The following is a 24,301-nucleotide window of genomic DNA, read 5'->3' as shown; positions in this document are numbered from 1 at the left end:
TGAACAAATCAGAAAAGTAGTATGCGACTAGAGAAAATATTTTCTGGATTACAGTAAAATATTCTGTTGATTGAAAAAATAACTTTTGGCGGTAATAATGCTCAGTTTGGATTCACATGAGCACATATTTACTTTACATGTTACTTTTAGCAATTACCACTATGCTGCTCTTTCATTTACTTCTAGCCGAATTTTAACCAAGCAATGCAGTTCAGCCCAGTTCGCCATGGTTCAGTTTAGGACGGTAATCCCAAAATGGACTTGTGCTTATACTGTGGGGAGTGTGAAAAACAACCCACAAACCGTTTTGAATCCTCTCCTTGAGCTGGATTTTAGAAGCCTCTTTTGTGTTCTTTAACAGACTACACCATTTTAGCTCCACCTTTGAAATAGCCTGGGAATGCAGCTGACTCCCCAAAAGCAGGTGCCAAAAGATAATACAGAATTGACTGTTTATTTTGGTATCCTTCACATATTATGATAATAGAAACACCCAAAAATGAATTGGTCAAAGCATTACATCTTTGGATTAGTTCTAGATCGAATTCACTGCAGCTGTACCTAGTGCTATTCAACTCACAGTGGGATTTGTTGATGGATGCACATGTTAACGGCATTGTTTGGACAGAAAATAAACAACCAAGTTTGTTTGACCTACACAACAACTTACAATTTACACATAGCCAGTCCTCTTTTCATCCTTAAGGACGGAAGCGAGGCGGCTGTGTGACAGCTCGACAGATGAGATAGCCGAGCCTAATCCCTTTCTAAAAGAGTTTCATTGCAGAATGGGCTCAACGATGGAAAGTGAAGCATTGTGCTTTGTATAGCTATCACGGGACAGGTTTGGTCTTCTCTCTGCAGTAACTTTGACAGCTGTAGGGATTAAGGAGTAGTCCGCTGTAAATGGCCTACTAAATGGTTAGAAAAAGACTCCTTCCCAATCAATACAAAATAATTACATGACACAATAAAGCACACGTGTACAGTGGGTTAGAGAGGGCAAGGTCCAAACCCAGAGCACCGAGAATAATCTCTGCAAACTAGAGAATGAATGGTAATGGCTGACTGCCAAGTGGTTCCTGCTCACTTCTGCAGATTGCTGACGGCTTCTTTTTGTGTGCTTCGAGATGCTGCAGCTCCACTTTATGTCATGCACAGGCATGGTGTATTACATCCACAGGGGTGTAAAGGCCAAGAACATAACACAAATTTAGCTTGGCACAGAGAGGTTGTGACCTTTCTAGTAAAAAACATGTTTATTCTTATGTCAATATGATTTCAATCACATCTGACAAGAAGGAGTCGTGTGGTGGCCAGGCTCCTTCTAAATAGACTGTTCATTTCAAATGCGAGTCATTTTTAGGTAAGAAAGGTAGCTCCTGATTGTAACAATAACATCAATGAAATAGAGGTTTGAGATGCGTCATCCATCCATCCATCCATTCATTTTCTGTACCACTTTGTCCCCACGGGGGTTGCTGGCAAATGTGTCATACCAACCTAATTACCGTATTTTCCGCACCATAAGGCGCTTTGCGTTAAAAGGCGTAGACTCAATTGCGGGGTCTATTTTGTATTTCATCCACTCATAGGGCGTGCTGCATTATAGGGCGCATGCATGCCATAACTTACGGTAAACAAAAAAACGTCACGGGACCAAGACAATGAGTTTGGTTGGACTTAATTCTACGTTTAACCATGTACTCTACTGTACTCACATTATGTTAATCGATATTCATACGCAAATCCGTCCAAGTCCTCATCTTCTGTATCCAAATTAAACAGCTGGGCAAGTTCACCATTAAACATGTAAAGTTTCCTCTCGTCATTGTCTCGTCGTCACATTGCTCTTTTGCAATGATCCTGGCTTTCCAGAAAGCTCTAATTGTGCATCGTAAGCATGTCTCTTTGTCTATGCCATTTTAGAGGGTCCTAATACTGTTTTTTTTGCACAAATGATATTTATTTGTCAATGGTGGCGGAGGTAGGTACTCTACGTGTTATGTACTGTCATCTGATTGGTCTACCGCCCCGATCCATGTAAAATTTAGTGTCCTCTGATTGGTTCATCGGGTGCCTGTATATTACGTCTATGTGTGGCGGAAGCCACAAAAAACAATTTTACAGATTTGCACAAACGGTAGTATTTATTTATCAATGGCGGCGGAGGTACGTACTCTACATGTTACGTACAGCCCTCTGATTGTTTTTTTGGCCACGATCTACGTAAAACGTAATGTCCTCTGATTGGTTCATCAGGTCTTCATAGTACGCCTGTTTATTTCGGAAGCCACACAAAACTATTGGAATTTGGTCCACACAAAAGGTGCACCTTATTAAAAGGCGCACTTTCGTTTTTTTGAGAACATTAAAGGCTTTTAATTGCGCCCTATGGTGCGGAAAATACGGTATATTTTTCATAATTTTGTTTCAGGCCTGAATCAGTCTGTGACTTATTGGTCAGTGTCATGTGTTGTGGCTTTATAATCATTTCTGGTCAACGCAGCATGTCTAATCACATCACACAGGATGTCTACTCACATCAAGAGACCAAGACAATCAAGTTACACCCCCCGCACACTGAACCTGAGTAACTCAACACATTATCACAACTTCAATGACACATACGGATGGATGTTAAAGGGTTTTTTTTTTCCACATGACCTCAGTATAACAGTGCCTGGTCCTCTCTAACTACTCATTAAATGTGTCTTTTATCCATAAAAACTGCTGTTCTTCCTACAAATAAAGACAACAAGGGACAGACAACATTTCATTGGTCCAGTGAAAACAATTATCGTATCGGATGGACCAATAGTATGTGGAGTAGAGTCAAGCGTGTCTCATGCAACCACTTTTGAGAAACCCACTAAAACAATCCAGTGGTCTGTCATTCGTTAAATGGACAACAAAAACTTGATGCTCCAACCCTGCAAAGTCCATTCACTTTAACTTTAGAAAAGGTGTCTTGACCAGCTAGTTTGAAAGTCGGTGAGGTTTTAAATAAAACAGCCAGCCTCTCTCTCTCTCTCTCTCTTTTAAGCTTACATCTCTTTCTCCTTATTAAAAATATAAGCCTGCAAAATAATCCAATTTAAAATAATTACCTGTCTTGTTTTCTTTAACTGATTATAGTTTTGTTCTTTTTGGGGGATAGGGTATCCTGATTATATAATGCATGTATTCCATGAAACATTCATTCCGTCACTACCCTAGCTTGGTAACAAATATAATTGATCCCTATGAGAACAACTATCAAGTGTTGAGTTGTTGAAATATAAACCTCATTGTAAATTGGTCGACAGGTGAGGTTGGATAAAAAAATTACCAAAACAAAATAACAGGTAGCAAGGGAAGCACCAATAGTCAGCACTATAGTATAAATATTACTGCAACGTGATAATGAAAATGTTATTTTAAAGTATGTTTTTGCTATATGACCTAAAATGTGTAGATTAGTGAAAGTCAAAAAGAAAGTGCACAGATAAAAAAAAAATGGAAACACAAAGATAATGCACTCTAACAGAGTATAAGTGTTAATTTATTTTGTGCTGACCTCTCTAGATCGAAGCTGGACTCCTTCCTGTGGCAACGAAGTGTCACTACCCGGTGTCCTTCACTCCTCACATCCTGGCTTACTATCCACTGTGTGGGGTTGCTGGGACGGGCCCCGAGGAACGTCACTCCTTCTCTCAATTTCACTCTGTGGAAGAAGAATGACATCATTATTCATCTGTAGAGCATAATAATGGTTTACTTTGTATACCAGCAGAATTTTACATCCATGCATGGTTACTGCGTTTTCAGAACTAATTATCCTGTCAAGCAATACATTATCCCAATGATTGGTTGCCTTCAAAAGCTGTCCCAGAAGCTACATTGCCTGTATTGACATTCCATTTCATGCATGTTTGTTTTATATGTTATGTGTTGTATCAGCCTCAACACCCACCATAAGATGTGCTTTCATTGGTGTAGGTGCGATTGACACTGCAGTAAATTAAGAGTGTAAGGGGTGCTTATTTTTGCAACTCCCATTATTGAACATTAGGAACATTAGGAAATTATTATTTTTAAGCAGGACCATTATAACATGAATTTTCTTAACAAGCAAAATTAGTGAGGTTGTAATCCCAGTCAGGAGATCTGGGTTTGGGTCTCGATTATCTCTTTGTGGAGATTGCATGTCCTGTAAGTGCTTGCGAATGTTTCTTTCTCACAGCCTCACAATAAACAGGTTAGGTTAATTACTGCGAATATTGCAGACGTATGTGCGTTAGCGATGCTATCTTTTGGTATCGTTTCATTGGCAATCTGTGAAAAAGGGTAATTAAGATAGTTAGTGGATTTAAACAAATTTGCACCATGTTGTTTGCAGGGAAAGAGTAGCTGTGTGCAAGCTTAAATAAACGGCCATAGCCACAATTTTCAAACCAAAAAAGAAAATCTTGGAAAAGGCTTACAGTAATCCCTCGCTACTATATCATGGTTTACCTTTCATGGCATCGCTGCTTCACTGATTTTTTTCAGTGCATTGGCTTCAGAGGACCGGAGGCTGACAAGGACAAAACCCTTTTCCATGACAGGTTCCAGAACATTTGGATGGCAAACTCACTCGCAAGCTTGCACTCATTGACTGAACCACCTCTCACTGAATTGGCCCCCTGTCCGAGTTGCTGCCACTGGCGTTTGGTCCTCGTCAGCCTCCGGTGTCTGAAGCCCTTCGGCCACCGCACCAAGCTGTCACCCATAAGGCAGGGGTTACAACCGTCGGACCGGGACACCGCTGAGGCACTAGACTACAGCGAGGTGCATGCCGCTTGCTGAATTTTTTACCACAAGCTTCACAATTTTATCCGTCGGTACAAAGGCAATTGCAAATATGGTTAGTTATTGTTGGTAAACACAATATATGTGTACTGTAAATACTGTACTTTATTATTATTTTATGTTCCATAGTTCTTGGCCACATTGCTTAAAAAATGCCAACAACTGTCGGCCATTCAGTTGCCAGTGTCCTCACGGCTCTCCTTGATCTGCGTTCTAAAACCAGGTTTGAAGAGGTTCTTAAGAACTCTTCCAATATAACCGCACGGCATTGAATATGTGTAATGGAAAAGCAACCACATACTGCAGAACCAGTCAGCTGTGACATTAGAAAAAGGGCTTGTGTGGAATAGATGTGTACTTTTAACTTGTTCAGGTCAACTACAGTTTGTATTCCTCCCTTTTGCACTTACACATCATAGGTAAGTAACCTCCTCCAGATAAAAAGAAATTGCAATCCCAAAATACTTTAAGCCAATGTACCTGTTCTATTCAGTCTGTATATAGACCAGTTCTAAAGTTGAGCAGTCACAATCAAGGTATTCTGGATGCCAAGCACCACGTAGCCCAAGGGGAAGGAAAAGGGGGCAACGATGTTAAAAAGGTAACAGCGTTTAGCTGACAGCGTCAAGTTACACTCTATCCAAGTCTGCAAATGTGTCAGCAATCAGGGGAAAATCTTACAGGGCTTATCAGCGCTGCTGAAAGTCGGAGCCACACTGAGTTGAATAAAAAGACTGAATGTGGCTACCAAAAAGGCAATCAGAGAGCAAAGCGCTGTTCATTCTTGAATCTAATGCCCACGCATTTTATTGCGACCAGTTCTACGATAAAAAATTTTGTAGCACGTTTCATACCTGTAACTCTATCATAACTTCAACTGTCTTGCAACAACTTTAATAGCACGACTTCCTTAGAACTGATTGGAGAGGTTTACTTACTGTAATTGCACTGAAATAAGAGACTGTGCCGCTTGTCAGAGAGACACTGTGGTTTGCACCGATGTGACTTAACCTAGCAACACTACCTCAACTGTTAAGGGGTAACTGACCATTTTCTCAATTTTCTGTGATGAGTGCTCTGTTTCCCAAAGTGCATCGTCTACTATAGCTCTCCTTTGTTTCTGATGCTTGCCCATAACTTGTATTTTGTCTTGACCAAGCAAGGACTCATACTTCATAATACCGACCGCAGTATATTGAATAGTGCACATCATGCACATCACATATCCTCTCAAACCCAGCTTTTGAGGTTTTTAGAAGCCAGAAAAGTGCTGCACCATCAGGAGGATATTTTGGGTGTACCAAAAAGAAGCTGATTTCAAGTGATCATTTAACAAAGGCTGCCGGAAGGTGTGTATTTGCTCATCCTGCACTGGAGCGGGCAGTCAGCTGCAGGCTAATCTGCAGATCAGATAATAGGCAGATGCTAAGCCTTTCATTCCAAGCACAACAGCCAACACTCTGAAAACACGGCAAATACATTTGTATGTGCCAGTACATCCGACAAGATGGTCTTAAACATGCATCTGCACAGGCGCATAGGAACATTTGTCAAACTGTGACAAGGCAACTTTGGCAAAAGGGTTTTACTGCTTCACTTGGTTTACTCCTTTTCAACTGTTTTCAGTGTTGAGAAAATGGAGGGAACTAAAGCGTTGCACACCCAGAGGACTCGGGAAAGTTAGCTAGAGGCTGTGTTGCTCATGTGCCTTTATTTTTTATTTTTTTTGCAAGCAACAGTAAATGTTTTACATGGAAAATGGATAGTCAGCTACAAGAGAAAATACAAAATTGAGTTCTGTTTGGTAACAGCTAGACCAAGATTTACTTCTCCACATGTTTATGGAAAGATTGTAAATACAGCTGAACTAAACATCTTCTAATCACACAACCATCTACACTTCATAACACATTGCGACATCACAAGTGAGGAGTTACCCCTTGCAGACTAAACACATGCCAAATTTCTCAGAGTGGCTGTCCCTGCAGCTGGGTTGACATGCGGCTGTTCTGATTTTGGTGCATCAAATAAAATGTTTCCATGTACCCTCTGCAATATGCTCAAGTACTTGTTATTGCAGTTTGGTGCATTGAATGAGTTTTTCTTCTGTTTAATTATGAGATGTCCTACTCTGTGAGCGGTCATCGAACACACTTCAAGTCTACCGATGAACATGTGTGAGTAAAGCGGAGGCAGCGTTTTAATTCCGGGTTAGAACAATACCAATGAGTGTCATGCATCCACATGATCGGTACTCTGGACAGCTCATCTCTCCTTCCACTCCCGTCCCCTCAGCAGCATATACAATTATCGCCCGCACCTGCGGCCTTTTCGACACCTGACCCCAGCTCGATAGCCGCCCTATATAAACCCCGCACGCCCAACCTTCTGTCAGTTCGTTCTGTAGCCCTATCTGTTGCCCCACCAGTCTGTTGCCCCCACGTATGCTATCTGTTGGTTGCCCTGTTGTCTGTCCTTGCTGCTTCCTGTTATTCTGATTGCGGTACAAACTAAAAAGACGTCGACCATGAGGACACTTTCGGATGTTGACTCATTCCTTAGGATTTAAACATGATACCATTGCATTGGTACTGAATCAAAACAAGACCTAGCCTAACATAAAAAATGCCTGCAGGCTGCAACACTTGTTTCTCACACTGATTAACAGACTTTTGTCCCCGACAGAAATACAAGTGGCTGGTTTTAATGCCCATCCTACTACATTTAGATGAGATTGTTTTTCCTGATCGTTGTGCTCAAAGGAAAAGAAAGGAAAACAAATCTGACATAGCTTCTCTAAAAATAAAAAATAAATAGCTTGACTGTAGTAGATTGTCAAGTGCAGAGTGCAAGGCCACTTGAGCAGGCAATAAGTGAGTACAGTAGCTTAGGTGAACCCCCCAAACCCCCAAATCACCCCCAACTGCCAAGCACTCTGGGACTCCCAGCCCACGGTTGATCCTCTGATGAAAATGAGCTGTCAATCATCTGATGAACAAAATTCATCCATGACTCAATGACCTTTGTGGAGGGAGCAGCGAGAGCACATCCCGCCCACCTTGGCGACACATCAATGGACTAAGTGATAAAACAATAACATCTTTGAGAGATGACAGCAAAGAGGTGAAATAGCGGGCTGCAGGAGGTGTGCAGATGGCTATTGTTATTTGAACTAGAACAGAGCTGTGTTCCTGTAACAAAAGCAATAGAACATCAAATGGATAGCATGAGCTGAAAGCAGATGAGTGGGCCACTGCTTAACATCACTACAGCTATCTCTGGTATCAAACTGTCTTGTTACCAACTTTTTTGCAAGCTTTAAACAGCACGAGGAGGCCTTAAATATTCATTTTGAAGACTCACATGATAAAAGGCATTAAACCCAGCCAGTGATGTCAAGTGAAGTGGAGCTGCTTATTGTACAGCAGCGGCCGCCTGATCTTTCCGTAGAGTGGTTGTGCTGGCACCTTTTCCACAAGTCAAATGAGATTTGAAAGCGACACTAGCTGCTAATGTACCACCACAACACTTCAAACCATGCACAGCCACAGAAAGCCACACACAGCCTGATAAAGCGTTGAGAGTAAATATGACAGGCTATTAAGGAATCAAATCATATCTGCAGGACTGACACTTAATTGCAGGGACTGCGCTTGCTGGCTCTTGTTTACACAATGAATTAGAGAATGACTTCTTGCTACTGCTGCAACTTTGACAAAAAAAAAAAAAAACAAGCCTGGAATCTATCCCTGCTGACTCCTGACTGTTGAATTGGAAAAACAATGATCAGCATTTTTGCCTGTTTTCCAATATGTTAAGGACCAAAACAGTAACTGAATCATATTTTTTTTTCATATCGTTAGTGCAGAAAACATAAATTCCTGTTTTCTAATGAAGGTATTCTGGCTAACTTATACTGACAGAAATGTTCATTAATAATCTCTGTGATGAATAAATAAACTAAAAAATATCTTAAATTGTGTTTTTCTAAAACGATTCATGAATGAATCAACAAAACAATCCGCAGAATAATACATACATAATAAATAATCGTTATTTGGAGCCCTATTTGTGACACTTTAATTGTGCCATATTATTGTCATATCCTTTTATAAGTGTTTGATTAACAGTTGCTGAATGAGTATCATGAAAGTAGAAGGCTGCTTTACAAGTGTGCATTTTTTTGTATTTACCATTATTTGTTGTATTCTTTTGTACTCTGCTTGTAGCACCCCCAACACGATTCAATCATTGCTTCCTGTAGCCGCATTCCTTCTCTTAGCGGGATTTCACTGAGAGTCCCTTCCCGAGACTCCAACCTCCCCTTGGTTTCCACTTCAACCATAGCCAGTTTCCACTCAACTCTGGTCCACTCTCAGCCAACCCCACAGTGAAGCAATTTTTCTCATCTTGGATAGATAAAACACTTTTTATCATTGATTCCGTTTCTGTGCTATTCGACCCTTTGCCTGCTGTGCTAAAATGATGTTGCTTGGAGCTCAACAAAAGAATGCAGTTGCTGTTAGTCTGATATGTCCAGAAGTCTACGCAGTCACTGTCAACTTTTCTACCTTCCTGTGGTGACATGGTATCGGTACGATTGTCAGTTTTTCAATGGTGGAGGTAGAATTTTGATGATACCTCAAACAGTTGATAACTTTTGAGGAAGCACAAAAAAAATTATCAGTCATAAAAAGGCAAAAAATTTCTGATTCTACAATCAGAGCTGACAATTATTTGACCCAATGTAATGGACTGAGTTCATTATCACCACAGCTCAAGGCGACCTTTGCCTGTGCACTTCACAATGCACTAATCAAATGGGATTGAAAAGTGTCAGATGCTATGACAGGACAGGATGCATTGCATTGAAGTGGGCAGTGGAAGTTCTGTCCTTGTCCTGTGCACAAAGTCAAAGAGCAGAGGACAGCCGATAGACTCACCGATCAGAACTCAGCCTGCAGCTCTCCGAGCACAAAGCTCTTTGTCATTCCACCAGGACAGCGTCCTTCCTACGAGGACATAGGGCTGTATGCGCGGACATGCATTGGTGTGCGCGTGTGTGTGTGTGTGTCATCTTGAAGTCCAAGAAAAGTGTATGCATTTGCATGTGCATTATTACTTTTACATTACATTTGACGCGATTATTTTACATTTTAATCAGATAGTGTTTTTTGGATGACTTGTTCAATTTCTATCCACACTGCTATGATAAGCACTAATGTTTGAGGCGTAGCTCTGCAGATTATTGCTGCTGGTTTTGAAGAGCATATTGCCTGAGGGTTTGGTAAAGTAGTCCTTGTGGAGAGGTGATCAAAAAAATCCATAATCTCTTTTCTTTGCCTTCAAGGTGATGTCTGTTTTAAAGGGAATTCTTATCTGTGCTAATATAAAAGGACGCTCGAAGAGCCATTTTACTGGCTTTTGTTGCGTACGTGTGCACAAGTGTGCAATTTTTTGTGCGCGTGGAAACGCATCCTCCGTTTCACTTAGAAAAGTACAGTGAAAGGTTCATCTGAAAGCTCCACACTGAAAAAGCTGGCTATTCAGCCATAAAAAAATTACCTTTTATCCAGACAAGTAACCAAAATAGTCTGATGTACATATGAGAGCTTCATTCCTAATCGCCATTTGTTCCCTTCTTTTTTACTGACAGTTACTGTATTTCACTTTCATCCCCTTGGGGGTTATAGATAATCAAATAAAAGCATTGCATTTTTTGTTTGGCTATTTTGACTTGCTGACATTATTCAATTATTTCTGAGTGCAGAAAAGACAGCCTCATCGCTACCTCAATCAGTCCTTGCCTTTGTGCCCAGCCCCAGCCAGTAGTCACCTCACCTGTACTGCTCCTTTGGACCCTCCCATCACCATGGGACAACTATCTCCCAGTATCAGCAGGGGGTATGATGGATAACAGGTGGAGGGAGAGGTAACAGGCTTCCTAGGAGCATGTCACGCTCACTCCCACTTCCCATTAGTCTTCCATTTAGCCCCACAGCGAGCCGGCCGCTGTGATCACGCACTCACACGTGACTATCTGGTCTGTGATGGATCCCTAAGCTTTCTGTAGCTGGGGAGGCCCATGGGGATCTGGGAATAAGGCCACTATGGTTCATCTCCTTCAGTCTTTAGCCACTCAGACCAACCACTTTGCTCTGTTTCCCCTTGCCCAATGTCAGATGAAGTGTATTCCCATACCATCGTAATATTCATCTCTGCCACAGACCGCAAAGTAAACTGCAGTGGAACAAAAGAAACTTGCATTAAACTGCAGCACAAAATGGAAGCAGTCACATCTTATCTTGAAGATGCATCTACAAGAAAGGACTGTGGTCACAAACACATCCATCTAAATATCTATTGGCGCTGGAGTGGTGAAACCTGTTAGCTTAACTGAAGCAGCATTGATTAAATAGATAAAAAGGAGGAAGTAACAGAGGGAAAAGATCTTAACAAATAATTGGCTGCCACTGTTGATCAGTCCCTTGTGCAGAACCAAGAAGGCTCTGACCTCTGACAAATGCTCTGAAAAGCAATGCTGGTAATACAGTGTGTGTGGAGAATGAGACACGTGAGGTAGTCAAATCCCAGGTGCTGAGTAAATGTGAGCCTGTTGACTACCTTCAGAAGACCAAAATGCTGAGCACTCCAATCTCCATTCTTTGCTTGATAAAATAATGAAGCTTCCGCACGATTCAATTATTATGTGATACAGCATTTTCCTTGAATTAGTTGTTGAAATTAGATTTCAAAGTGCAGGCCAAATATTACATTACTCCTTCCTAACTTCCTGGCCTAAAATGTAATCTTTAAATAGTTTCACATTCTTGCTTCTTATATGGGAATGGGGTCGCATCAGGTTAATAACAGTTTCATCCACAAATTATTACTGGAAAAAGAGGACGTAATATTAAGAGGGGAGCTGCAATATGATAATGCAGAGTTGTGCTCTAATTTCTAGTTTAGGAGCAAGCAGATATTAAAATGATCCATCAAAATAACAAACGTGGCAAAGATCAATAAGCAGTATTTCATGGACAAATCTTGTTTGTTTCAAACTCAGGAAAATATTTACATCATTCATATATTTCATAAGGGCTCACAACCGATAGAACACACATTCTAAGCATGTATACAAATTTGCTGGTGTTCTACAAATCTGCGTAACATCAGCGTGGCGGTGTATGTGACAGTTAAATCAATATGTCGGATCATGGGAGGATAATCATTATTGGTGTGGTAGGTAATAATTAACGGAGGGTTAGGGTGCATTACATAAATGACAAAACGCAAGAGGAGGGACAATATTTATAGTGACAAGTTAAAGGTGCAGATTAACAGAACATATATCAGAATCACAGTCTGCATCGGGTTCACATGGTTCAGTCCCCCTGACCTAGAGAATAATTCATAAGTAAGGATATAGGACTTGACAATACAGTAAATGGAAAAAAAATGTGATCGATTATACCCTCAACGATACTTGTGAATTTTAAGATGGGCAGTTCTAAACCCATCATCTTCAAACCTTTGTGAATCATTAAATGATTCTTTGTTTACTTAATTCGATCCATGGTTAAGGATTTGACTAGTAGGGCGGAGAAATCATCAGGATGAAATCTTATCCTAAAACCATAAAGAATTCAAAAGCAATAAGCAATAAAATGTTCAACATGACTAAATATTCATATTAAAAGTGCAGGGAGTCTGGAGGTGTAAAGTCATATTCGGAGACTTTTAAAATCAGTGTGATGGTGATAGTGGCCCCATCTGGCTGGTTCACTGATGAGCAGGTGAACCACTCTACCAACAAAGGACACAGGTGTTTCGGCCTTGAAAAGGACTGCACCTGATTTCTGTTTTATAATGGGTATGAATAAATTGTTTTCTAAAATGGCAACAAATTTAAATACCGTATTTTCCGGACTATGAGTCGCAGTTATTTTTCATAGTTTGACTGGGCGTGCGACTTATAATCAGGAGCGACTTGTATATGTATATATATGTAAATATGCACAGTTTATTTTTTAAATCTAATGTTCGTATATTTCTTTGTCAGTTCAACAATGTCAAGTTAGGGTCAGTCATTTTTCTGCCATAGAAAGGAGCAAAACAGCTCACTCTGATCTCTGATCAATGCGAGAGGAATTTGGTTTCCAGTTGAACAATCTAGCCTGGAGGTGTTAATGTGTTAAGTTTTAAAAATTCAAACATTCAAATATGTTTACATAACATTTGTGTACTATCAATTTAATGCAAACAGACAGAGTGTGTGAATAAGCTGTTGCTTTTCCATGATGAACATCATATTTTTTGGCTACTAGATAAATGTGCAAAAGTGCCACCATGAGGTTAGAATAGCATTATACTATTTACAATTTATCAAACTCCATACAGAACCCCCTCCTCGCCATTTAGTGCATGTCGTGTGTTGTGATGCACCAAGAAGGGCGTAGCAGAGCAATTCACAAACAAAACGTAAACAGGATCAACATAAATATGCACATCATTACAGCATGTTAGGAAAATAATAATTGTTACAAAATAATTTATAATCCCTAAATTAGTACCGTAATTTTCGGACTATAAGTCGCGGTTTTTTTTCATAGTTTGGGTGGGGGGGCGACTTATACTCAGGAGCGACTTATATACATATATATGGGTTTTTTTCACTTTTTTGGGCATTTTATGGCTGGTGCGACTTATACTCCGGTGCGACTTATAGTCCGAAAATTACGGTACACAAAAATCAAAATACCAATTGGCTACTAAATCATGTGTTACAGTAGCTCTGATATTTAATGGGGAAAAAATGAACACCATATTCGAAAAACCCCTTAGGGCAATAAAGAATTGGTCCGGTTGTTTCATACATTGAAATAACAGTTCACAGCAATGAATATAAATAAAAGGACAGCAATTGTAATGGAAATAAAAGTGTGTATTTTTGTTGATTTAAATTTTTTGATATAATTCCTGAATAAATTGAACTGAATACATTTAGCAAAGGGATTGCGATTGCTATGAAGTCTGAATTCAAACATGACTAATGTCTTTGTTCAATTTTCACAGTTAAGGTTTTATACTAAGCCAAACTGGCAGGTCCAAATAGTCTTGGCAAAGAACAGTGTATGGATATGAATGGTTTCCTAAACAATATATATTTGCATTCACTGACTTTGTACTTCCATTCCTTTTCCTCTAGCAATTACATTTGGGCCAGGCATTCATTCCCTGCTCATTCCCATGACTAGTAATCACATTTCCATGCAGCGCCATCGTTCAGTTCTATTTTAAAGCCATACATTAGAATACAAGCTGCTGTCAGCTGCACTCAAAATCTCTGCAATTATCAAATGTTCAAATGTGAAAAGTCCAAACTGTGATGGATAAAATTGTAGCACTTTCTGCTTGTTGGTCATTTCACTGTCAGCACTTTGTATGCAATATCCTGCTGAGTCGATAGAGTGCAGTAAAGCAAATTCAGACACGCATCACTTTCATTTGCACGTCCCCCGGTTACAATGTAAATAAATCCTAAAGAAATTAACCTTGGGCAATGTCCAGCATTCATCTCCAGACAGGAAATTAAGATGGTACCACATACAATGTAGACAATGTTGTCTCATTACGTTGATGAACAGACGGATAATAAACAGAACAAATTGCAAGCAGCTGGAACATTTAATCGTCATTAATTATACTATAAATTTGGGACTGAATTATAGACAAACTAGATATCCTGTTATGGAATATTCCAATTAGTAATATATTTTAGTTTTAATGGGATGCTTACCTGGCAAAAGGTCATGTCATGCAGCTCTGACTGCATTTATTTGCTACTCTATTCTTACCGGTTACAGGCCAAGGTCATGGCTAAACCTTAAAGGTGGACAAAATATTTTAAAAAAATGGAAAAGGATGCCCTCATATGATCATTGGAATAAGACCTATCACATTACGTGAAATCGGCATATCATGTTTACAGTCAGTGCACATTGACAGCTTTCATTTCAACCAGCATCAGTGCAATTAGCCTCCTGCAACGAGGTCCCACTGTGTTTGTTTTCCTCAAACCCATTATCATTATCCTTATTTACCTTTTGAAATGAAGGTTTATGTCGCAACTATCTACTTTTGACAAATTTAATTCAAGACAGAGTCGTAATATTTGGAACAGATGGAAGAATTTGTTAAAGGTACATACTTGAATGACACTGAAACATTAAGACCTGCCAATGACTTAATAATTATTAGATGGAAACTGACCATCTTGGAAATGAAGGTAAGCCAAAGACAGCCAACTGAAGAAATTGGCCCATTTAACTGCTGTGATGTTTTAATTCTGTGCTTACACGATGAAAAGACTACAGCTACCTTCATGATATAGAATACCAATCTCTGAGGTTCTGTTCTTCTGACAATATATTCAGCACTATCATTTATTATCCCTCCAGCAGAGTATTTGACGGTGCGGTTCAAATATTGGTCAGCATTCACATGCCGTACCAATCTTAATCAAATCATTGGATGAAACACAGACCTACAGTAAATAGTCTTTATGCCTGAACAGACTGAGACAAATTCTTTAAAATGAAAGGGTAATGACCTATTCCCCTTCGATCTTTTTCTGAGCTGCAGAAAATATTAGAATACGGACTTCAAGGGCTCCATTCGACACACATTGGATTCCCACATTGCGAACTCGACAGTATAAGCTTCCACCTCCACTTCGGTACATGAAAATACAAACAGCAGATGAAAGTACAACCACGGACATATCTGAAGTGAAAGCATGCTTTTATATTTAATGGCAGCAACAATTTCCACCAAGCATGATGGACATTATAACCACCCGCTGGACTATGTTTATTTCAGATAGCAAGATAGTGTTCCACGAAACCATTTCATTGCAAACCTTTCATCGCTCAATATCGCCTTCCGTCTAATGTCCATTTATGGGTAATGGGGAGGTCAATTAGGACCAATTTAAATGGGCATCGAGTTGTTTGCACAAATTAATAAAATGACTAAAGTCATAAAGTTAGATTAATTATTGATTGAGAAGCAAATAAGTTCATGGACGGAATCTGAATCTTGCCTAGGCAGGTACTCTGGTCTTTGGACAAGATTTCCTTGTGACGAGAAAAAAAAAAAATGCTGGGAAACATTTTCCGAACATTTGCGACCTTGAACGAACTCTGATGAGAACGCAACATTCATTCAAACAACTTGCAATTGTTTGCCACCCAGTGGGATTGGGGCTTTAGAATGAACACTGAATTTAGAGTGTCCTAATCTTCCAATAACAGACCTCCTTTTGGTGTAGTATATTTCACAGCTTTTTCCTTAATTTATGGAGCATTCTTTTTGGGGCCCACAGACCTCTCATCTTTAACTTGAGGTGAATGTGTGACAGTTTGTTCCAATAAGGTGGACGACAAGTAACAAAGGGGCATTTTTTAATACCGGGCAATATCCAATTTTTTCTCTCAACCTACTGCAGCGGACCACAAGGGGAATGAAATGTAGTTAAATTCAATCTCCTTCCTTGCGTTGAATTTGCATATGAACTACCTAACACTCAAAAATATAATAAATTATCAATACCTTTTGCAGCTAGGCTGCTTACATAGTTATACCAGGAAAAAAAATCAAATTATGATAATTACTTTTAAATCACTTGCAATATTTAATGACCACAATGTCCAAAGTGCTTTTTCAGGATATTTTCCTCCATTACAGTTTCTTGAACTGAATATGCTGATGTGCAAAACTGTCTTTCCTGATTGAAGACATTAAAACTTTCTAAAGTAGAGAACATCCTGGACTTTATAACCCAGGGGCGTATATGCTACACAACAAATTGATGAATAACTAGTTTTGAAATCAGGGACTAGTAAAAACTCTTCAAATATTTTATAAAGATAAATGGTAATGAGAATTGCCAGCAATATATTATATTTACTAAGTAAATACAATCGTGACATCATCAAACACCGGTCCGTTAAAATATTTTCTGACAGTAATCCGGTCCGTGGTGCTGGAAAGTTTGGGGACTACTGTCCTAGAGCATCTAAATACAATTTTGGAGTTTGTGTACAGTACATTCAACACAATGTATTTTTTCTTTGTGTTTCGTTTAAATTCTTTGATTTAGTGGTTAACAGAGGCTCCAGTGTAAAGAATGCTCAACAATCTTGCATCAACAATTTAAAATGATTTTAACACACGGATGATTAACCTGCCTACGATACTAGGTCCATTAAACCCCTCCACTTAGAGCCAGTCACTGGATTTTGGATTTACTGCCATAATGCATGATTAAAGGTGGAAAATGTATTACGTAATCTGCTTTTAAATACACAGCCTTTCTCTAAATGAGTAGAAAGCATAGCACAGAAAGGCCAAGCATATGAAAAGCGAAACACAGACCGTTTTTGAAGGTCTTCAAAGATGGTCATTCACTGAAGGTCAAGCATGTGTTCATACAAAGGGATAGTCAGGGATAATATGTCTGACGAGAACAAGACCATCAGTTGCAATTCCTAAGTCCCACCACAGAGAGAAACGTTGCAAGATGCTAAGCCCGTTTTTTCAATAGGTTCAGTAGTAGTTTATTCAGACGAGGGTACGACAGTTGCTTGATGTCCCAGAGAGATGATGGGCCTAAAACAGGGGTGTCAAACTCATTTTTTTCACGGGCCGCATTGTAGTCATAGCTTCTTCCGGAAGGCCATTATGACTGTCAACCCAAATAAATGTATGAGCACCTAACATTATATACAGTAAAAGCTGCAAAACAAACTGACAAATAACTCGTTTTCAAATCAGATGAGTAAAAACTGGTCAAATACTAAAAAAAAAGATATTAAAAGTGAAGACAATTTGCAATTCTAGTAATGACACACGAATTTGATGCACAATTTGTGTTCGCGGGCCACATAAAATGATGTGGCGGGCCGTATCTGGGCCCCCGGACCTTGAGTTTGACACCTGTGGCCTAAAAGGTCAAAAGCATGTTTCTAATTCTTATACTTGGATACATATTGCCATAATATTGTTTTGGTGAACTGATCCCATTTACTGTATACCATATTGCCCAGCCCTAAAAGCATCACACTTTTGCTTTTTCACCCAAATAATTTGAGTGCACCGAAATCCACCAAAATCAATCAAGCCATTTTACTGTACTGCAATAATGTGCTTATTCCTTCAGAAAAAAAACACAAAAAGCAACAGAAATAATATTTTGAGAAATCATGATCTTGTGTGACACTAAAAGCAAATGATACCAGAATTTTAGGTCAAGAATTTACTTTCAACTCTTATACTTAGTGATGCTTTTACTTTAGTATGCCTAAGAGAAACAATAATGGCCTTTAATTTTGTTAACAATGTGTCAAACCTGTAATCGAATGAACATTTTGAGACTAGCAGAAGGTCTGACTGATTGGTTCCAGCAATCCAGGGCTGCCCAGCTAACAATGGCTGTCACAGAGCTGTGTAGTACACAGGCGATAATAATGTTGTGAATGCGCAGATCAAAGTCTCTACGCTCTGGTGATTAAGTTTCCTAACGAACACATACACAAGGACAGCCCTTATCAACGACGCCCACACAGGCCTTTGCATATCTGTCACTCTCAGACGGCCGACCTGTGCCCGCTATGTTGTATGCTGCCAAATAAAAACACCACAGGCATTCCCTCAGTGGCCAGCCTTCTCATTTGACTCATGGATAAATAATTCACGTCCTCTCGGAGTTAGTTAACCTTTTTGCAAAGTTCTTTTCTACTGCATCATTTATTTTTTAATAAAATGTTAATAATCACATGAACGCAATGCTGTCCTAAAAATTAGTATGGCTCACTCATTCAAGACGTTTGACGTTTACCTTTACTTGAATACTAAACCAAAGGCAATATTTCCTCTTTTTAAATCAATACATTTTCTTTGGCAATGCAAAAGGAGAATACACAGCTTCAGCCGCAAAACATACTGAAAGTCCGTGCTTTTCAATTTACCAATGCAGACACCCTAAGCTTGTTTAGCTTTCTGCAGGATAACAAATTGGCTTGACCCTTCACTACAGCGTCTCCGCTGGGTTATAAATGTTCTAAACCGGTGTGATTAAAATCAGCTTCAGTCATTACACTAATGGACATGTATTTTAATTAATGACATCCTCATTTCTGTCACGTTAATTATCCAGATAATTCTGACTCCTCTGTGCCCTGCAATTACCCCCCCTTAAAGCCGTCTGCAGCACATAACCAGACAACCTCCTATTTCACCATGGAGTTAGCATTTAATTGAAAAGATAAGAAGCAAGAGCACCACTAGGTTATGCTGAAGTTACTGAGAAAACATTTGCAACTAAATTACTTCCACAAGCTAACGAATTCCAGCACTATCTCAAAAATCGGCCTCACAATGATGATAAACTCAGTTTGATCAACACATTTAAGAAATATTTGATTGCAGCCATTCCACTGATAATCAGAGATGCAATAAAAACTGACGAGAAGTTTAGAAACACGTGTATTGTGAGTAACCAAGATTCCATGAACACATACAGACACTTCAAAAATACTGTATATAAAACTCGTGGTTAGGGTTGTTATTATCACGATATGGCGATAATCACAATAATCGATACATTTTCTAAAATAATACTCACGAAATATCATATGTTTTGAAAAAGAAAGGCTTTTTTTTTTTAAATTACTACCAGTTTAATGTTTGTTACAGTGTCTTTTCAACAGCAACATTTCAAGTACGAGTTGTAAAGCTTATTAATAATTCACAAAATGTCTTCATAATAATTTTCAGTTTTTTTTACGTAAACAGTAACATCCTTAAGTGCAAAATTGCTGAACTGTTTTTAATACTAAACCAGCTGATTAGGCTGTAGTGTACTTTCAACTGCAACCAAAAACAAACATTTCAGCCTGAAGTAATGAACAGTTTTGTTCATCTGTTCATGTTTTTCTTGAGGAAGAGCAGTTGATGACCAGCAATTCTTGCATATAGCATAGTCTTTCTGTGGCCCTGTCCCATCCTCAATGCTGTAAAACCCAAAGTGATTCCAGATTTTGGATATAAATGGGGTCGACATATCTTTAAGTTTTCTTTCAGACGTCTTTTCCTCGCTGGGCTACGCCATGTTCTGCTTTGTGTGTATGTGGTTTGTGTTGGTGTAAACCCTTGTCTGTCTCCAATGGAATGACCCAGCAATGGAAATTGAATGGAGGCGTTGATAGAGGCATAATATTGATTTAAAAGAGCGATACTTAACAGGCGGGCATAGAGAATTAATCGGGTGATGAAATATTGCCATTTATCACCATATTGGTGCACCCACTAGTGTAAATTGTGTTTTACTTAATTTTCAGCTTTCTTGCCACCCACATTCAATATTTGTTAGAGGGTAGAATAATATTTATCTTTCTTCGCAGGCGCCAATTATGACCTGAGCTATGATCTGCTTGGATTTGGAATGGGGAAATAAAAAAAACCCGCTGAGCGAATGAAAGCCTGTGTCTAATAATTTATTACGCACAACACGCTAAGATACAACACACACCTGTCTCAGATAGTGGGGAACATTAGGACGAACTAAGACTTTTTATAGCACAAAAAAACGTTCCTCCTTACCTGAGAGTGAAAGTCTCCACAGCAGAATATGATGACACGGTGACATAGGCCGAGACAGTTTCCCTCTGACTGACTGGTGTGGCGGGCAGCAAAACCATAAAGTTATGATCCAGTCTGTGTTCAGCCAATTGGAGTGGAATGGGATTCTGGTAGAGCCTCACACCGCCGATCCTTCTTAAAGGCGTGGAAGTATAGGAACCAAACAGGCCTTCCTGGCTTGAGCGGAGGAAGTTTTCCTTCTTGGCTTCCTCTGAATGGCACTCACCTCCCTCTGTGGATTGCAGAATGTAGTAGAGCTCCACTGGGGTGCCTTCAGATGCCTCCAGGTTCTTTTGGCGTCCTGGAACGACACTCGGGGGGCTGAACCAGCTGGCCAAGGGTTCCAGTTCAGCCACACAAAGCCCCAGCTCCCCCTTCAGCTGGCAGGTGCCGTGCACCTCTTCGGTCTCATGAAACGCAAACATGTGCACACAGGGAAGCTTGTTGATGGCACTGTAGTCATCCCAGTCCCTGCCTGCAATGTAAAATAGAACCTGGACTTTGGGCTTGGCCAAGTGGATCTTGGTATTCATGATAAAAGTCTGAACCTTCCAATTAACTGTAAAAAGTGAAGAGGCGGGAAAGGAGCCTGGATTCTGGAGAAGTTCTATGGGGACCGGCTGCTCAACAGAGAGGGGCCCATAGCTGGAGTTGATTGAGGGCAAACTCCTGGCCTGGTAGATGAAGAAAGACTCCGTGCGTGACATCAGGCTAGAATTCTTCATGAAGTCTTGATTGCTTTCCTTTAGAAAGAATGCCAAGTCACTGTTGAGCACCTGGTAGGTGACCGGTAGGTAGGTGGGGATCGAACTATATCTTTGCAACCCCTCTGCGACTCGGCTGTCAACAACTGCAGGAGAGAAGAGAATAGTTGAGTCAAAGCTATTAAAGGCAGCCGTGTTAAGCAGAGAATGAGGTTTGGTTGAAGTGGATTTCAAATACTTTGGTTACTACCGGAAATTGAACATATTCAAAAAGTGCCCCGAGCCATAAATGCGCTGCTAGTGAAGATTACCACCGTGTCTCCGTCGAAGGGGAAAAGCTCCTGAAAAGGTATAAGTTTGTAAAAATGTTTTATGTTAGTTTTCAAATAGAGTTCAACTTTTACTTCACTAAAGATAACTTAGAGAATGTATATACGAAGTTAGTCAATACAACCCTTAAAAACTTATAAAAAGAAAAATGTGTTGAACATCAAAATATTTACTAAATCCAAAGAGTTAGAGGATATTAAAACCTGTTTATAGAACAGCAACCAACAAATCTCCATTGAGCTTAAAGATGAGTTCAATATTAATTATATTTTGACCTAAATGTTCAAGAAAAAAAAGTATTTTCTGTGGTTAAAAGAGATTGTGCCAGGACTTCCTGGTTGGGAACCTGTAAAATGTACATCAGAAAAGGTCAAATTGATTTTCCTCGAGTCCAATCAGCTCCCTATACTTTTACACTACATCCCTATTATCTTCCACATTATTTATTTCCACCGATCACTCCGGTCATTAAATGTTGTGACAAAATGCATCTTTTGACCCTAACCGCAAATGTCGAGATGTTCCGACTTCCGGCATCACCTCATTGTTTCAGATCTACACTGCCGCTGAGGGGAAAAAATTAGCTCGGAGCAACGGCGTAACAAGCAAGCAGCAGGTTAGAGGTGTTTGTTGACAAGAAGATTTGTTGTAGGCGTTATGTTACATCGCTAACAAATGTGCAGCAAGCGCAAACCCAGATAGGAACAAAGACTTGTCTCAGCGTCCCAGGGTAACAACATCACCAGGCTTATGTGTGAGCCTTCAAGTTGAAGCAAAGCAAAAGGCCCCTGGTATGAAGACCTCACTGCCTTTGCAGTAATTCACTGTCTTCACAGCAGATGTTAATTCTGTGCGCACACTCTAAGTAAAGAAAAAAAGAATACACAAGATGAGCCTACCTGAGTTCTAGTATTATCTAATAAACATTTCAGAAACATTGTGTTGCAATCAAAAATGATTATTTTTAGAATTAAAAAAAAATCCAATCGCTTTAAATCTATTGTAACTTAAATCTTGACTTTTCAGCATGTGCTAAAAAAACATCATTATGAAAACAGACATGAAATTCTTGAGGCTTTGGACCATTTTTTAAACTCTCTGGTGCCGCTACAAGATGAATCATCTTCCAAACGAATTACAGCACAGTTGTCAATAGAAGAACTGCTGAAAAAATGTGAGCTTATTACAAGAATGTAATCATTTGCTCAAACTGCTCAGCCTACTTATTTGATGTCAAACATATTCTATATAGGTATGCATTCGGAGGAAACGCGAGGATGGAAAAGGTCTGGCCACATATAGTAAAATGTAAGCCTGTGCAGTAGTCAAACAATTCAAAATTAAGCATTTTTATTTTATTTATTTTCTGTTATAAAATTTGCAAATAGTAGTCTATAACAGAAAACTTTGCCAACACGACATCAATATGAGTTGCTGTTACCTTGGAACTATAATTCAATTTAATATGACATTTTAATAATAACTATAAAATCAAACACAAATAACACTATATGATGGCTGTTGACTTTCTCCAACTCAAGAATTTTGAATGCAGAAAGTGAACGGTGCAATATTGATGGCACTAGTTGGGGAAACAGTTGTATTAATTATACATATTAGAAGATCCCACATTTGCTATTCATATTTCTAAAGCAAAGAAGGTTTGGAATAATAAGGTTTGGAATAATAGCGATATAGCGGAATAGAAATAAAGAGAGAAAGATATCTTATTCAGCATACAAATTGTAATCCACAGCATGCATAATTAAATTAACCTATCCTATGGAATTTGACTGTAAAATAATAGTTGGCATAATGCTGAGCCAGGAAAAAAATCAAACGTTAATATCTGCTCAACTCATTCTCTTTATGTTAAAATAAAAGGACTCGCTACCCCACACATCAGTATTTGGAAAAGCATATTTGCTGACCATGTTGAAAATGTTTCTCTAAAATTTGGCACAGCATTGTGAAAGCATTGTATATTCTATACATAAGCAATCCATCCAGAATAGAAGTCACTCTAGGAATTACAATGTCTGTGGAGCATCATTAGATAGGAGTGCTTCGGAGCTGTTGAAAAGATTTTCAAGTTCCCCATAGTATGGGCAAGAGCTACACACTCAGAAAATAAAGTGTTTCAAATCCGCTGAGAACTACAAACTGATTTTCGCAATGAAAATATATCGTAGCAAAATTAGGTTTAATTTTAAAAATATGTGGACTATGGTCGGCAGTCATTCATCGTTTAGGAATTAAATAAGACTTAATATTTAGGCCAGCCTTGGAGAATGACGTGAGGTTATGCCGTGCTAAAATGGGACTGGTGGAGCAAAAGTAAAAGTAAAGGAACATCCAACTATGGAGCACACCAGGGATAGAGGGGACATGTTCCTCCTTTCAACTTCTAAACTAATGTAGGAGGGCACACTAGAATAGTTGGCTGCGTGATTATATGGTCAGTTTCTGCTTCATCAAACGTGTCAAGACTTACAAAAGGAAAGGCTTGGAAGCTTAACAGAAATTAGCAGAAGCAAATTTGATGAGAGGTGTAAAGAGAAAAGACTGGATATGTTACATTACTGGCTTGGTTTTGGTTTCTAATGCTCATCACAAGTCAAAAAGTTTTTTCTTTTTACCTGCTTGTCTGAATGTAATTTCTGATGAATTACACTCCGCGTGTATTGGCAGCTAAAGAAAACAGTTTTAGAAAACTCGTTCCATAGAATCAC

At 39.3% G+C, this 24,301-nt stretch overlaps 1 protein-coding gene across 1 annotated transcript in view; it reads right to left on the bottom strand.

Moving 5' to 3' along the window:
- si:dkeyp-14d3.1 (transmembrane protein 132C) overlaps positions 1–24,301 on the bottom strand; it is an 80,488-nt gene that overhangs the window by 46,971 nt on the left and 9,216 nt on the right. The window contains exons 2-3 of the mRNA XM_037259279.1: positions 20,497–21,385; positions 3,560–3,706 (exon numbers count right to left, since the gene is read on the bottom strand). Of these exons, the coding sequence (XP_037115174.1) occupies positions 3,560–3,706; positions 20,497–21,385 (1,036 nt within the window). The remainder of the gene's footprint in view (positions 1–3,559; positions 3,707–20,496; positions 21,386–24,301) is intronic.

This window comes from Syngnathus acus, chromosome 9 (genome assembly GCF_901709675.1).
Source record: "Syngnathus acus chromosome 9, fSynAcu1.2, whole genome shotgun sequence".
NCBI classification, from domain to species: Eukaryota; Metazoa; Chordata; class Actinopteri; order Syngnathiformes; family Syngnathidae; genus Syngnathus; species Syngnathus acus.
This window is presented reverse-complemented; position numbering and strand designations above follow the sequence as displayed.